The 12,134-nt window shown below is 61.7% G+C and overlaps 1 protein-coding gene across 1 annotated transcript; it reads right to left on the minus strand.

Moving 5' to 3' along the window:
• Positions 1-4,698: 4,698 nt before the first annotated feature.
• HS3ST6 (heparan sulfate-glucosamine 3-sulfotransferase 6) lies at positions 4,699-10,757 on the minus strand. The gene is made up of 2 exons (XM_055562045.1): positions 10,345-10,757; positions 4,699-5,427 (listed from the first exon to the last, which is right to left on the minus strand). The coding sequence occupies exons 1-2, from the start codon at positions 10,755-10,757 to the stop codon at positions 4,812-4,814; spliced, it is 1,029 nt and encodes a 342-aa protein (XP_055418020.1). The 3' UTR covers positions 4,699-4,811.
• Positions 10,758-12,134: the final 1,377 nt, after the last annotated feature.

The following is a 12,134-nucleotide window of genomic DNA, read 5'->3' on the forward strand; positions in this document are numbered from 1 at the left end:
CACAATCAGACGGAAGTCAGAGGAAAGGGCAACCTGCAGGCGGTTTCTGGAGCCAAGTTGAGGTTGGGAAGACCCCTCTGACCTTCAGAAGCACCAGGGACCCCAGAGGTGCCGTAGTCCCCAAGACTCTAAGGAGCAGAGTGTGCCCACGGGGGCCAGACATGCCCCCCAGCATGTTAGACAGTGCATCTCCACCCAGCATCAGCCCCTCACCCCCACGTCTTGTACAAGAAGCCCCAAGACCCTCTTCCCAGAACCTGGAGCCCCTCCACCTGACAGCCCCCTCTTCAGGGCATGTCTTGCTCAGAACCGCACCCCCCTTCCAGGTGGTGTTGGCCCCACAAGGCCCTCAGTGGCCCCCTGAGCCTGTGGAGACAGTCAAGGGCCACGCACAGCTCAGTGCAACTGAGTAACAAGGTATGTGGACTCGAAGCCACCTCCCATGGTACCAGTCTGCGTGGGTCCATCCCGGAGCTGGACTCTCTGACGGCGAGGCCTGTGCACGCTGGCCCCTTGGAGGTCCAGGGAGCTCACGTCCCCCTCCTCCCTCCCCCGACAGGGGCGGCGTGACCCAAAGGCTTCTTCACCTCTAGATGTCAGGACCCTCCTTGAGTCTTAGATGAGGATGAAGCAGGCAGGAGGGATGGGTGAGTAACTGTGGACACCGTGGTGGGCACACGCCTCCGGCCAGTCCCAGCGTGGGCCAGAGTGGTCAGACTTGCCCCAGGAAGTCCGCTGGGAGTCAGCCCTGCCCATCCTGGGATCCTTGGAGGGGACGTGTCCCATTCACGGCGACAGCGGTCCAGAGCCCGGCCAGGGCTGTTTGGTCTCTTTCTTCAGGATGACACAGTCACTTCTTTCTCTCTGACGTGAAATTCTCTGCTTCCGGCCGAGATAGAGTAACAGGGGCTGAATTACCCCTTCTGCCTGAAACAACTGAAAAACGGGACAAAACCCTGCAAAATCATGCTTTTCAGACATTGGACAGCAGGCAGCACCAGACAGTGTAGCTGAGAGACAGGAGACAGGCAGGTGAGTCCCTCACCCCCCACAGCTTGCTGCCCGAGGCGGGCAGGGAGAAGAACCTAGGCCGGCCAGGCGATTCCTGGGAATGCAGAGCTGGGCTGAACATTCGGGGACCAAGCGGCTGGAGAAGAGAGACCTGCGGAGGGCCCCATCTCAGCTGAGGGCTGGGGGCGCAGGTAGGAGACACGTGGCTGGGGACAGGGCACCTCCCCGACAGCAGAGCCAGGGTTGTGCACCCACCACCACGCCCATTAAGTGCTCACCCCCAGGCCCCGCCCCAGTCTCTGAGCCCCTAGAAACCATTGATCTGTTTCCTGTCTCTGTGTATGAACTTGCTCTTCTGGAAACTTCCTATGCATGCAATCATAAGATATGTGACACTTTGTGACTGTCTTCTTTCACTGAGTTTTTTCCAAGTGTGCTAATGTTGTTGGTTTGTCACTACTTCGTCCTTTTTATGGCGGAATAGTATTCCATCTTATGGATGGACATGGTTTGTTTATTCTTTCACTCAATGGACATGAGTTGATTTTACCCTTTGGCTCTTGAGAAGAAAGCAGCCACGAACACTGGTGTACAAAGTTATATTTGCACACTTGTTCTCCACTCTTCTGTACCCACAGAGGGCTTGTTCCACAGGCACAGTTTCCTTACCCAGCCCTCCATCTCCTGACCTCCCCTGTCTGCCTCCCACTCGAGCCACCTGCCGCCCCCGCCCCTGTGCTTTTCCTGTTACTTTGGAAGGTGGTCCCTCTCCTCAGGAAGCATAATGTGGACACGCAGAAAAGAGAGAAAGCAACTTCAGAGCCAGAGAGCCCCGGGGAGGAGCACAAGGGACCCCACGGATGGCAGGAGGATGAAAGTCAAGCTGCCAGCACTTAGAACCTCCCTGGTGGTTCAGTGGTTAAGACTCCGTGTGCCCAAGGCAGGGGGCCCGGGGTTCGTTCCCTGGTCAGGGAACTAGATCCCACATGCCCCAACTAAGACTTCACACACCACGACTAAAGAGCCAATGCAGCCAAATAAATAAATATTAAAAAAAAAAAAAAGTTGCCAGGACTGAGGGGCTCCTCCCCTCATCTAGAATTAGGATGCATGACAGAAAAGGATTTTGGGGTCAATGGGAAGGCTGGATCTGGGTCTCCAGCCTGATACAGGAACCATTCAGGCCCTCAGGGTCTGCTCGGGGTCTCCAGTGCCTATAAGGCTCAGAGTGGAGAACGCTGTCCTCACCCCACTGGAACCAGTACCAACCATGGCTAGAAGTACTTGAGGAAAAGCACCCCCAAGTTTGAAGCAGCCACCTCCCCAAACAGCTCCAAGCCCCTCCCGGACACCCAGGGCTTTGAAGAGCCCCCAGCCACCCCCCCCAACCCCATCTCCTTCTCCACTGGGAGGAACAGGAAGAGGGTAATTGAATCAGCATTGCTCACTCCATCTGGAACATTCCAACATGGAAAACCCACTGAACAGCTGGGGAAGCAATTTAGGGGCTTTAATTAAAGGCCGGTGGCTCTCCCGTGGAGCCCCGCCTCCATGCACAGCCAGGAGGACCCCTACGGCTGCCCTCAGGGCCTTCCGAGGCCCAGCTGGGCACCGGGCACCGGGCGCTGGCCCTTCAGCCTGGTCTCCATGGGCAGCAGGTTGAGCAGAGCAACCCTGTCCACCTTTCTCCTCACTGCTCCCAGACTGCCTGCTGAGTGGGGCCTGGCCCCCAGACCAGACAGGCTAGGGCCCCCACCAGCTCTACATCCAGGAGGCTTCGGGAAGGAGAAGGGGGTCACATGGCAGGCTTGTGAAAGGAACTCTAAGCACCTCTCAGGAGAAATGAGCCAGCTGAGAGTTCAGCTGCGGGGCCTACAGCTGCCTCCCTCTCAGTTGACACCTTCTGCAGGAAACAGCATCCCCAGCAGGGGGAACAGCACGTGCAAAGGCTCTGAGGCAGGCAAGGTCCTGGCAGGTGGGAGGAGCCGATGGGGAGAAGCCTGGAGGCTAGCTAGTGAAGGACAGAGACCAGGCAGAGGGACGCGCCTCGGAGGGCCTTAAGAGGTTCAGTCAGGCATCCGGTCTTCATTCTAGAAGCAAGAAGGTGGGGAGAAGATTGGAGGATTTTAAATAATAGCATCTGGGTTACTCTGAAGATGCCCTTCTGGCTGCCGTGTGTGCAGAGTGCTCATTGCAGGAAAACAGAAGAGGTGCCCCCGGAGCCGTCCACTCAGGAGGTGGCGAAAGTCTGCACAAGGGTAGGTCCCAGGAGAAGAAGAAACACACAAGGTCCAGGCTGGCCGCAGGGCCAACGGCCTCCCCTCCTGCCCCGTGCTGGCCCTAACTGGACGACTGGGGAGTGAGGCAGAGCTGCCAAGGCGGGTGCTCACCACCCAGCAGGATTCCAGAGCAGGGTGTCACCCCCACTCACCACTGTGACAAGCCAGCCCTCCCCCACACCCAGATCAGGAATCTGAGTCTGGGGGGAGGGGGCTGTGGGCACGTCCACACCCACCCACATCTGCCACCTTGTTTCCACCAGCCCTGGCCGAGCCTGGCCATCTGACACGGACCCAAGGACTGGGCCAGGGTGTGCCAGGCCTGGGCCTAAGGGGCCCTGGAGATCATAGTTAGGACAGCTGGCGGGCACCTGACAGACAGCACTATGCCCAGAGGCAGGTGACAATCATTACTGAGGGGGCCCTGGGTTTCTAGGGAAAGACAGACGGAGTGGGCACCCCAGCCTGCCCCAGTCTGGCCTAGCCTGGTTAAGAGCCGAGCTGGCAGCTGGGCTGCAGCTGGGCATTCTTGCTTGCCCATCCTCAGGGAAGGAAGTTGGATAAACACCACAAAAGTGGGGCCCAGAGGGCCGGGGGAGTGGGCGTGGCCTGCAGAGCCTGGTGGGCGGGGCCTGTGATGGTCAGAGCCTGGGGGGTGATGCAGGGCTGTGCAGGGAGCTGCCTGGAGGCTGTCAGAAGAACCACTCTGCACACAGGAGTCCCCCACACCCGCTGTCTGGAGAGTCCACCAGGTTTCCACGAACAGGTGTTCACTGGGCATATAGGGACACAGAGTGAGCTGGGATCGTGGGTGCATCCTGGAGAGCCGCACAGACTCATCTCAGGTGGGCAGGCTGGGGCCTCTGCTTCCCCACCTGGAACAGGGACGGCCCAGCTCGGCCTCCCAGGGCTGAGAAGAGAGCCCGAGGGTGGTCTCCAGAGTCACCAGGGCGGAGCTGTGTGTCACCGAGCGGGCCCCTAACCTCTCTGAGCCTAAGTTGCCACTTGTGACAGGCAGCCAATCTCACTGCCCACCTCAAGGGATGGATAAGGCTCGGGTTTCTGTCCACTCCTGGTATGAATGGTCCCCAGTCATGATTATCCCCAACCCCCAAGGGTCTGACCTGGTGACTCAGATGGTCAAGAATCTGCTTGCAATGCAGGAAACCCAGGTTCAACCCCTGGGTCGGGAAGATCCCCTGGAGAAGGGAATGGCAACTCACTCAAATATTCTTGCCTGGAGAAGCCTATGGACAGAGGAGCCTGATGGGCTACAGTCTATGGGGTCCCAAAGAGTCAGACACGATTGAGCAACTTTCACTTTCCACTTCTACCTCCAGGAGGTGGCACCTCCAGCCCCACCCTCCAACCCTCAAGGGCTCCTAGAAGAACACAGATGCCAACTTTATTTTGTAAATATTTCTCTCTGCCCAGCGTGTGCCCAGGGTCTGCTCTGGCCGGGTGATGGGCATAAATTAAGGTCACTGAGCGTTCCCAGACAGGGTGTGGGCCCTGGCCCCATCAGTCCCAGCCGAAGTCCTGGCCGGTCATCTGGTAGAACTTGCGGTTGAAGGGCCGGTAGAAGGCCCGCAGGCGCTGGACCACGGACTCGGGCACGCGCGGGTGGGGCCGGCCCTTGGACTTGCCCAGGCAGCGCGGCCGGCTGCTCCCCTGCGCCTTCTTGAGGCAGGGGAAGCCCTTGGTGGCATTGAAGTAGAAGTGCTTGTCCGTGACGACCCGCTTGAGGCCCAGGAAGTCCTGCACACGGCCCAGCTCCCCGGCGGGGTCGCTGACCAGGCGCTCGCCACTGACGAAGAGGAAGCGGGACAGCGGGAAGTAGTGCAGCCAGTTGTCCAGGTGCTGCGCGTACAGGCCGATGCGCACGGCGCTCCAGGCCGTGTCCACGGGGCCCAGGCCGCGGCGGAAGGCCAGGGCGCCAAAGCTGGGCAGGCCCGGGGTCTTGGAGAGGGTCTGTGCGTAGTCGGAGATGGCCCGGGTCACGGGGTTCCGCACGACCACGATCAGCTTTGTGGCCGGGGACATGCTGTGGATGCGGCGTGGGGCCTCCCGTGTCACGAAGTAGCTGGGGGTCTTCTCCAGGGTGATCTGCCCGTCCAGGGTGCGGGGCATCAGGCTCCTGCGGGACGGAGTGTGGAGAGGGGGCGTGAGTGGGTGCTGGCCCTCCTCCCACACTAGATCTGCCCCAGGGCCAGTACTAACCTCCCCCGCCAGGGAAGCCCCAAACCTCCAAGGTAGCTGAGCCTCCCCTTTGCCCACCCTGCCAGGCCCACCCATCCAAAGTGCCTGCGTGGGCAGCCTGGGGTGTGGACCATGAGGGTGCTCAGCCTTGGGGCAGGCTGGAAGTGGGGCCCATCCTGCAAGGCTGCTCACACCCCCACAGGGCTCAGCTGCACCCCAACCCTGACATGGGTGCCTCTCACCCCAGACCTGGTGCTCATGAGGCCAGGGGCCCCAGGCCTACCGCCCACAAGGCTCTACTTGTCCCCCCAACCCCCGTAGGCCCCTGCACTGTAATTACCCTGGTCACACTCTCATTAAGTGGCTCATGGCGTCCCTTGAATTAGGTCATTAGTTATTGACCAGTGTCCCCAGCAAAGGGCATCCCGCCTTCCTCTCCGTCACTCCCCCCCATCGCCCCCCCGGCCTCTGAAAGCAGCCCTGCTAATTCTCCCCAACCCACTCCCCACCTCCCAGAAAGCTGAAAGCCACAGCCCAGCCCAGGACACTGCAGAAGTTAGTGAGGCGGCCTGAGGACCCATCTCAGCCGCCAGGGCTGCCCAGACCCCTCTGGGAACCCAGAGCGCAGGGCTGCATGCAGCCTTCTCAGCAGTCCCCTCTCTCTGGCCCAGGGCTGGGGGGCACTGATCCTATCCCAGGGCAGGTGAAGCCCCTTCTAGCACCCCGCCTTGGCAGCGTCCCGAGGCCACCCTGCCAACCAGTAGAGCTGGGTCGGGTGGGGCAGGGTGCAGCGGTGGGGCCAGCTGAGCAAACAGCTCCAAGGGAGGGCAGGGAACTAGGTCAACAGAGGCAGAGGCTGGGACCTGCGCTCCAGAGGTGGGGGGGTCTCTGCCCGCTTCTGACAGAGCTGCCCTGCCCCCGCAGACAGCCCCTAGGACTGCCCCCCACCCCCAGGAGGGTGACAGACAGGACAGAACTGAGGTCTCAACCAGCCTAGTGACCCCCAGACTTGGCTCTGGGGAGGCAGGCTCCTCTTCTGCTCTGCTAGGTGGACAGACACACGAGTTAGGGTACCAGCTTGGAGGATGCTGATGTCAGGACCAGAGAACATGCACATGGGAGTCCCGGGGGTCCTGCCACTCCCCCAACACCCTCATTTGGCTCTAGGGAGTGGGGTAGGCAGTGTGGTCGGCCAGCTACGGGAGCTGCCCCCATCCCTTGAAATAAAGCCCTGGGCAGAGCCAGTCTACAGAAGTTATGGGGGACAATTCTGCTCCCCCACGTCCCAGGAGTGAGCTGGGACTCCTTCCACATCAGTCACTGCCCCATCTATAGAGAGGCACACTGAGGTTCAGAGACGAGCAGGAAGTGCTAGGGAGGGCATGGGCCCCCACCCCACCCCTGCATTGCAGCTGTTGGGAGGTGGTATCAGCCCGGAATGCAGGTGGGGACTGCAGGGTGAGTTCAAAGAGACTGGGAGTGGGGACAAGGCCCAGGGCCGAGTCCAGGGCTGCAGCCTGGGATGGCCAGCTCAGGGAACCCCCCTTCCCACAAGAGGGAGGTCAGAAGGAGGGGTGTTCTCCACACTGGACCTCGACGCTGAGACTCACAGACAGAAGCCAGTGCCCCCAGACCCCAGCAGAAGTCAGCACCCCCCACAGGGAGGGAACCAGCCCTGACCGCTCCAGGACCCTCCTCACCGACTGATACCCCTTCCCATCCACTTCCTACCCAGGTGCCCGGTGACCCCAGGAGCACCCTCTCTCGTTTCCCAGACAGGCCACCCCGATTCTGAGCAGCCCCATCCCCTCACACCTGGGGGGAGGGGCTGCAAGGAAGCCAGGGAGACTGACAGGGGCCTTAGCGCCCATTGTTGCTTTCTCTCCAAGGAAGGGGGAGATGCCCCACCGTGGAAGGGGAATGGGATGGGATGGGGTGCCCACACTTGCCACACAGCAGCTTGGAGAGCTAAGATCAATGGGATCAATGGCTTGCCCCCCTCCACGGGCCTCAGAAGCCTGTCCCCCAGGCAGGCGGGCAGGAAGGAAGGTGGGGATGGGGACTCCTGGGGGGCAGGAGAGAAGGGGGAAAGGATGAGAGGGGCAGGACTCTGACCCCCCACAGCCAACATCTGACGGGCTGCTCCGAGGACACGCGCTCCCTGATCATCTGGTCTGCATTTCCCTGCGGCTTCCATCCAGCCTGTGTGACTCCTCCCCTCTGTCTCTGCCTCAGGACGCCCCTCCGCCTTGGGGGGCCATCCATGCCCCTCTCAGCTCCCCCTCTGCCCCGGACCCCTCTCTGTCTCAGCCTCCCTCCACCTCGGCGCCCCTCCTCCGTGTCTCACACCTCGCCTGGGCCCCATCCCGCGGGCCCTGGGACTCATCAGGAGCCAGCTAGGGTTCCCATGTGAAACAGGACAGTGCCAGGAGCCAAGGGGGTTCCCAGACCTGCACCCCTCCTGGTCTGTCTGCTTTTCCAAAATGCCACAGTCAGAGTACAGCCCCCACTTGCCCCCAGACAGGGCACTCCTGCTGAACCGAGATTTTGGGGTGTTTGCATGGCCCCAGCCTCTGCCAGACAGGTGATCGGTAAGTCAGCAAATGGATGAACAAGTGCTGTGTGAGACACTTGAAGGCCCCAGTCCCCAAGGAGAAGGACCCTCAAGAGCCTGAGGGAGGAGATGAGGCCCAGGGAGGGGGACTGGTTTGGCCAAGGTCAGCTTTGAGCAGCCCAGGATGTCTGCCAAGGCCAAGGAAAGGGCCCGAGACACCGCCTGGTCACAGCCCAGGAGGAACTGGTGTCCCCAGAACTCAACTGGGGCATTAGCCACTCCTCTGCTCACTGCTCCAAACCACCACCCAGAAAGAGCCCTGGAGGCTGGGTCCAGGGTCCTGAGAGCAGACCTGACCAGGGGTTGGGCATCCTCTTTGCAGCTAGGGAGACTGAGGCAGGGGTGGAATTTCAGAGGCTCACTGCACACACACGGCGGCTGGAAGGACAGTCAGGTTCAGGGACACAGGTGTCTGGAGCAACACAAAGCCCAGCTGTGCACGTGTCGGCACCTCCCTTGGAGGGCACGTGGATACGTGCCCTCCAGAAGCTCAGGCCTGCACCAGCAGTGAGAGGTCAGCGCTAGCCAGCCCCAAGGGACAGCTCCGGATTAGAGGGGCAGGAGGGACGGTGCCCCTTCCCCCCACAGAGGCTGGGTGGAGGAAGGACTCCTCCTCCACCACTTAAACAGACCGGAACCCCCACCCCTCCTCATCTCGGGCCTCAGGGATGCCAGGGGCCCAAGAACCCCTCCCCAGAGCTGAAGACCTGACCCGGAATCTGGGTCCAGCTGGCTTCCTCTCAGGCCCCTTAGGCTCCCCAGGCCAGTCCCCCAAAGCTGGAGTGTGTGCCCAGGGAGGGCCCGTCTGGATGGGGGTCTCAAGACCCCCGGCTCTTTGAGAACCCAGCTCTAGATGCCCCTGCAGCCCCTCCCTCATTAGCCGATCAGGGCCAAGCTCTGAGGTTTGCACTTTGGTTACCAGTGTTTCCTCCCCTACCTTTCCCTCCCCCTTCTCCCTCCCCTCCCCCTCTTTCTCCTGTGCACAGAAGTGGTAAATGAAGGATGCTCTGGGATGCTGGAGCACTGTCAGAGCGGGCAGTGGTCTCTCCGTAAGCATCGAGAATGCAGGGATTCAGACATTCGGGTCCAAGGATGGACCCACCTCCCCCATCACCACACAACTTCCCAGACCCCTAAAGGCAGCCGTCCTTCAGAGTTCAGGAGCCAGACCCCCAGTTCTCAGTAGGAACCCTGCAAATCCTTGAGTGATTCTGATGCAAAAAGCAAAGATAAAAAGGAGATGGAGGCCGGGTGGGGTCTGGGTGCAGAAAGCCTGGTAAACATGGAGGTCAAGAGTCTGGGTCCTGCCACCCCCCACTCTCTGCTTGTTCACCAGGTGACTGTGGGCAGGGTCCTCCTGGCCCTTAGGGGTTAGGCCTGGGCTTGGGGATGAGGTGGGTGCCACAGGGAGTGGGGTGACTCACTCTCCATCTGTAAGCTCTCATTTACCCGAAGGAAAGTATAAGACACCGAGGCAGACTTGTGCCTGAGGCAGCAGGCAGGGCCTCACGTTCACTCTTCCCTGAGAACCTCCGCAGGGAGGAGCCGGTGTTTGATCAGCCACCAGGACAGGCTACTTCAGCGCGGGCTGGTGCCCCCCTCATTCCTCCAACCCCCAAAGGTCATACCGGGTGGGAATGAGGGCGGCTACAGAGCCCCATGACATGAAGTTGGGGTCCCAGTTCCCATCCCTGGACACTGACTCAAAGGCACCCTCCTCTTTTGTAAAGACCAGACTTTCTCCAGACCCCCAGGACTGCGGAGAAGGATTCCTCTTTCCAGGATCAGGGATCTTGGGGTGGGAATGGAGTGACAGATACTTCTAGGAGGCTGCAAGTAACGGGGAGGCCCTTCCATAAGGTAATTGACCAGAGTTTAGACAGGCTTTCCTTCCCCGAGAGATGCGGCAGAGAGGTGCGACTGAGCACGAAGCATTTCCAAAGCGCCTCAGACTCCGGTGGCTCGAAACTACTTCTCTGCCGGAATCACACTCTAGCCCCCTAGCCAAGGCTTTCCCCGGAGTTTTCAAAGCTTCTGGGAGCCCACGGCTACCCATCTTCTTTTCCATAAAATCCACTGCAGGAAGTCAAATCTCAACCCGCACGCAGGTTGGTCTCAGCCCCAGAAGATACCCTGAGTCCTTGCCCCGCCGCGCCCCAGCGAGGCCCCTGGAGCGCACCACGCCGTTTCCCGAAGGCACCCGCCAGGAAACCGATGGGGCCGACGGGCCCGGGCGCTCACCGGTACCAGGCGAGGCCACGCTCGTAGCACCTGTCGAAGAAGTGGGGCTCCGAGCCGAGCGCGCGGATGTCGGGGTGCAGCCGCAGGAACTCCAGCAGGGCGCGCGTGCCGCCCTTCTTCACGCCCACGATGAGGGCCTGCGGGAAGCGCCGCCGGCCCGAGCCATTGGCCACGGGCAGACCGGGCTCCCCGGGGCTGCGGGATGCTCGGGGCGGCTCGGCGCGCGCAGGGGCCGGCGCGGGGACCCGGCCGGCCGGCGGGCAGCGTCTGGGGAGGGCGCAGAGGCAGTAGGCGCTGAGAACCAGCGCGGCGAACAGCAAAGGCGCACGGGACGCCCGAAGCGCGGCCCCGGGCCCTCCCGCGGTGCCCTGGCTGCTCCCGGCCCCGCCGGCCAGGCCGCCGCTACCTGCCATGGGGCCGCACCGCGCCCAGGCCTGCGAGCGCGGGCTGCAGGAGGGCGCACATCCCCGCCAGTGCCGCGCGCAGCCCGCCGGCGCCCGACTTCTGCTCTGCGCCCCACTGCCGGGTCTTCTGCGAGCGGGGCGGGACCAGTGCGACGGCGGGAGGCCCCGCCCCGCCCAGAGGCCCCGCCCCGCCTAGACCACTGCTCTTCCCAGGACGCGCCGGCACCCACGGGCGCGACTCGGAGCCTCAGAGACTAGCCTGACACGCCCTCTCGGAGACCCCAGGCCCCAGCCCGCTCGGGATGCGGCGGCGGCGGCCGCAGGACGGTGACAGGACTGCGCTGCTGTCCAAAGGACCCGCTCCTAGAGGGCCGATCGCCGCGCCTGGCGGCGCGGCAGGTGCGCGGGCGGAGCAAGTGGGTCAAGGTGGCTCGCGGTTCCGGGCCTGGTGCTCAGAGGGGCTCCGGAAAAGTGGGAAGTCTGCGGCGGGAACCGGGCGCACCTTACTGACATGGTTTGCTATTGCCCTACACCAGGGCCACGCACGGACAGGGCGGTTGGAGAGGACTAGCCAAGTTGATTACCATTTTAAAGTCTGGGAGACATGCTCAGGGGAAACAGGCCCAGTGAAATTCAGACCTGTCTCCTGAGCCTTTCCACCTGTCTGTATGTGCAGCCTAGTCCCCCGGGGTCCCCCTGGGATGTCAGTGACCCATCTCTGACACTGGTGAAGCGGCTGTATTGGAGATGTGAAGAATTCAGGAGACCTACCTGCGCTGGGGAAACCAGAAGGAGAAGGTGTCCTTTGAGAGAGCTTCCTCTGAGGGGCAGGGAGACTCAGGGCCCATCCCAGTGGAGACCTGCTGGGCACTGGACACTCAGGGAGTTTTCTGATCCCCCAGGCTCACTGAGCCCCTAGCACAGCACAATGAAGGCCGGCCAGGAGAGGGCGAGCCAGCCCCAGGGACAGACAGAATGGAACCCATGTCCTCCCTTTGCCTGTTCCCCAGCCTTCCTGGCCTCGGGGCTGGGGCAGGTGGGCATGAACTCCTCGAAGAGGCCAGGCTTCCCCCAGTCAGTGCCCAGAAACCAATGCCCCAGCTTCTGCTGGTTAACAGGCCGCTCCTGGGCCTAATGGTATCCAGACCTAAGAGCACCCTGCAGAACTTCCCCCAGGGCAGGAGCCTCCACGACCCACCTGCAGAGCCAAGGGGTGAAAACCACTGACCAGGGTCCCAGCCCAGTTCCCAGATGCCATACCTGCACCTGCTTGTCAAGGCAAGACTCAGGCAGGAGCCCCGTGGGCGGAGTGTTGGCAAAGCACCATCTCAGGTGCATGCCAGCACATGCAGGGTCACAGGAAGTTCTTCTTCTGGTCTAGCTTAA

This window comes from Bubalus kerabau, chromosome 23 (assembly GCF_029407905.1).
Source record: "Bubalus kerabau isolate K-KA32 ecotype Philippines breed swamp buffalo chromosome 23, PCC_UOA_SB_1v2, whole genome shotgun sequence".
Classification (NCBI taxonomy): domain Eukaryota; kingdom Metazoa; phylum Chordata; class Mammalia; order Artiodactyla; family Bovidae; genus Bubalus; species Bubalus kerabau.

Excerpts from the sequence above, each read along its gene's own strand:
- HS3ST6 (XM_055562045.1), bottom strand. The coding sequence starts at position 10,757 with ATGGCAGGTAGCGGCGGCCTGGCCGGCGGGGCCGGGAGCAGCCAGGGC. Across the intron at positions 5,428-10,344 it reads CGTGGCCTCGCCTGGTACCG|GAGCCTGATGCCCCGCACCC; the intron begins GTGAGCGCCCGG and ends TCCGTCCCGCAG.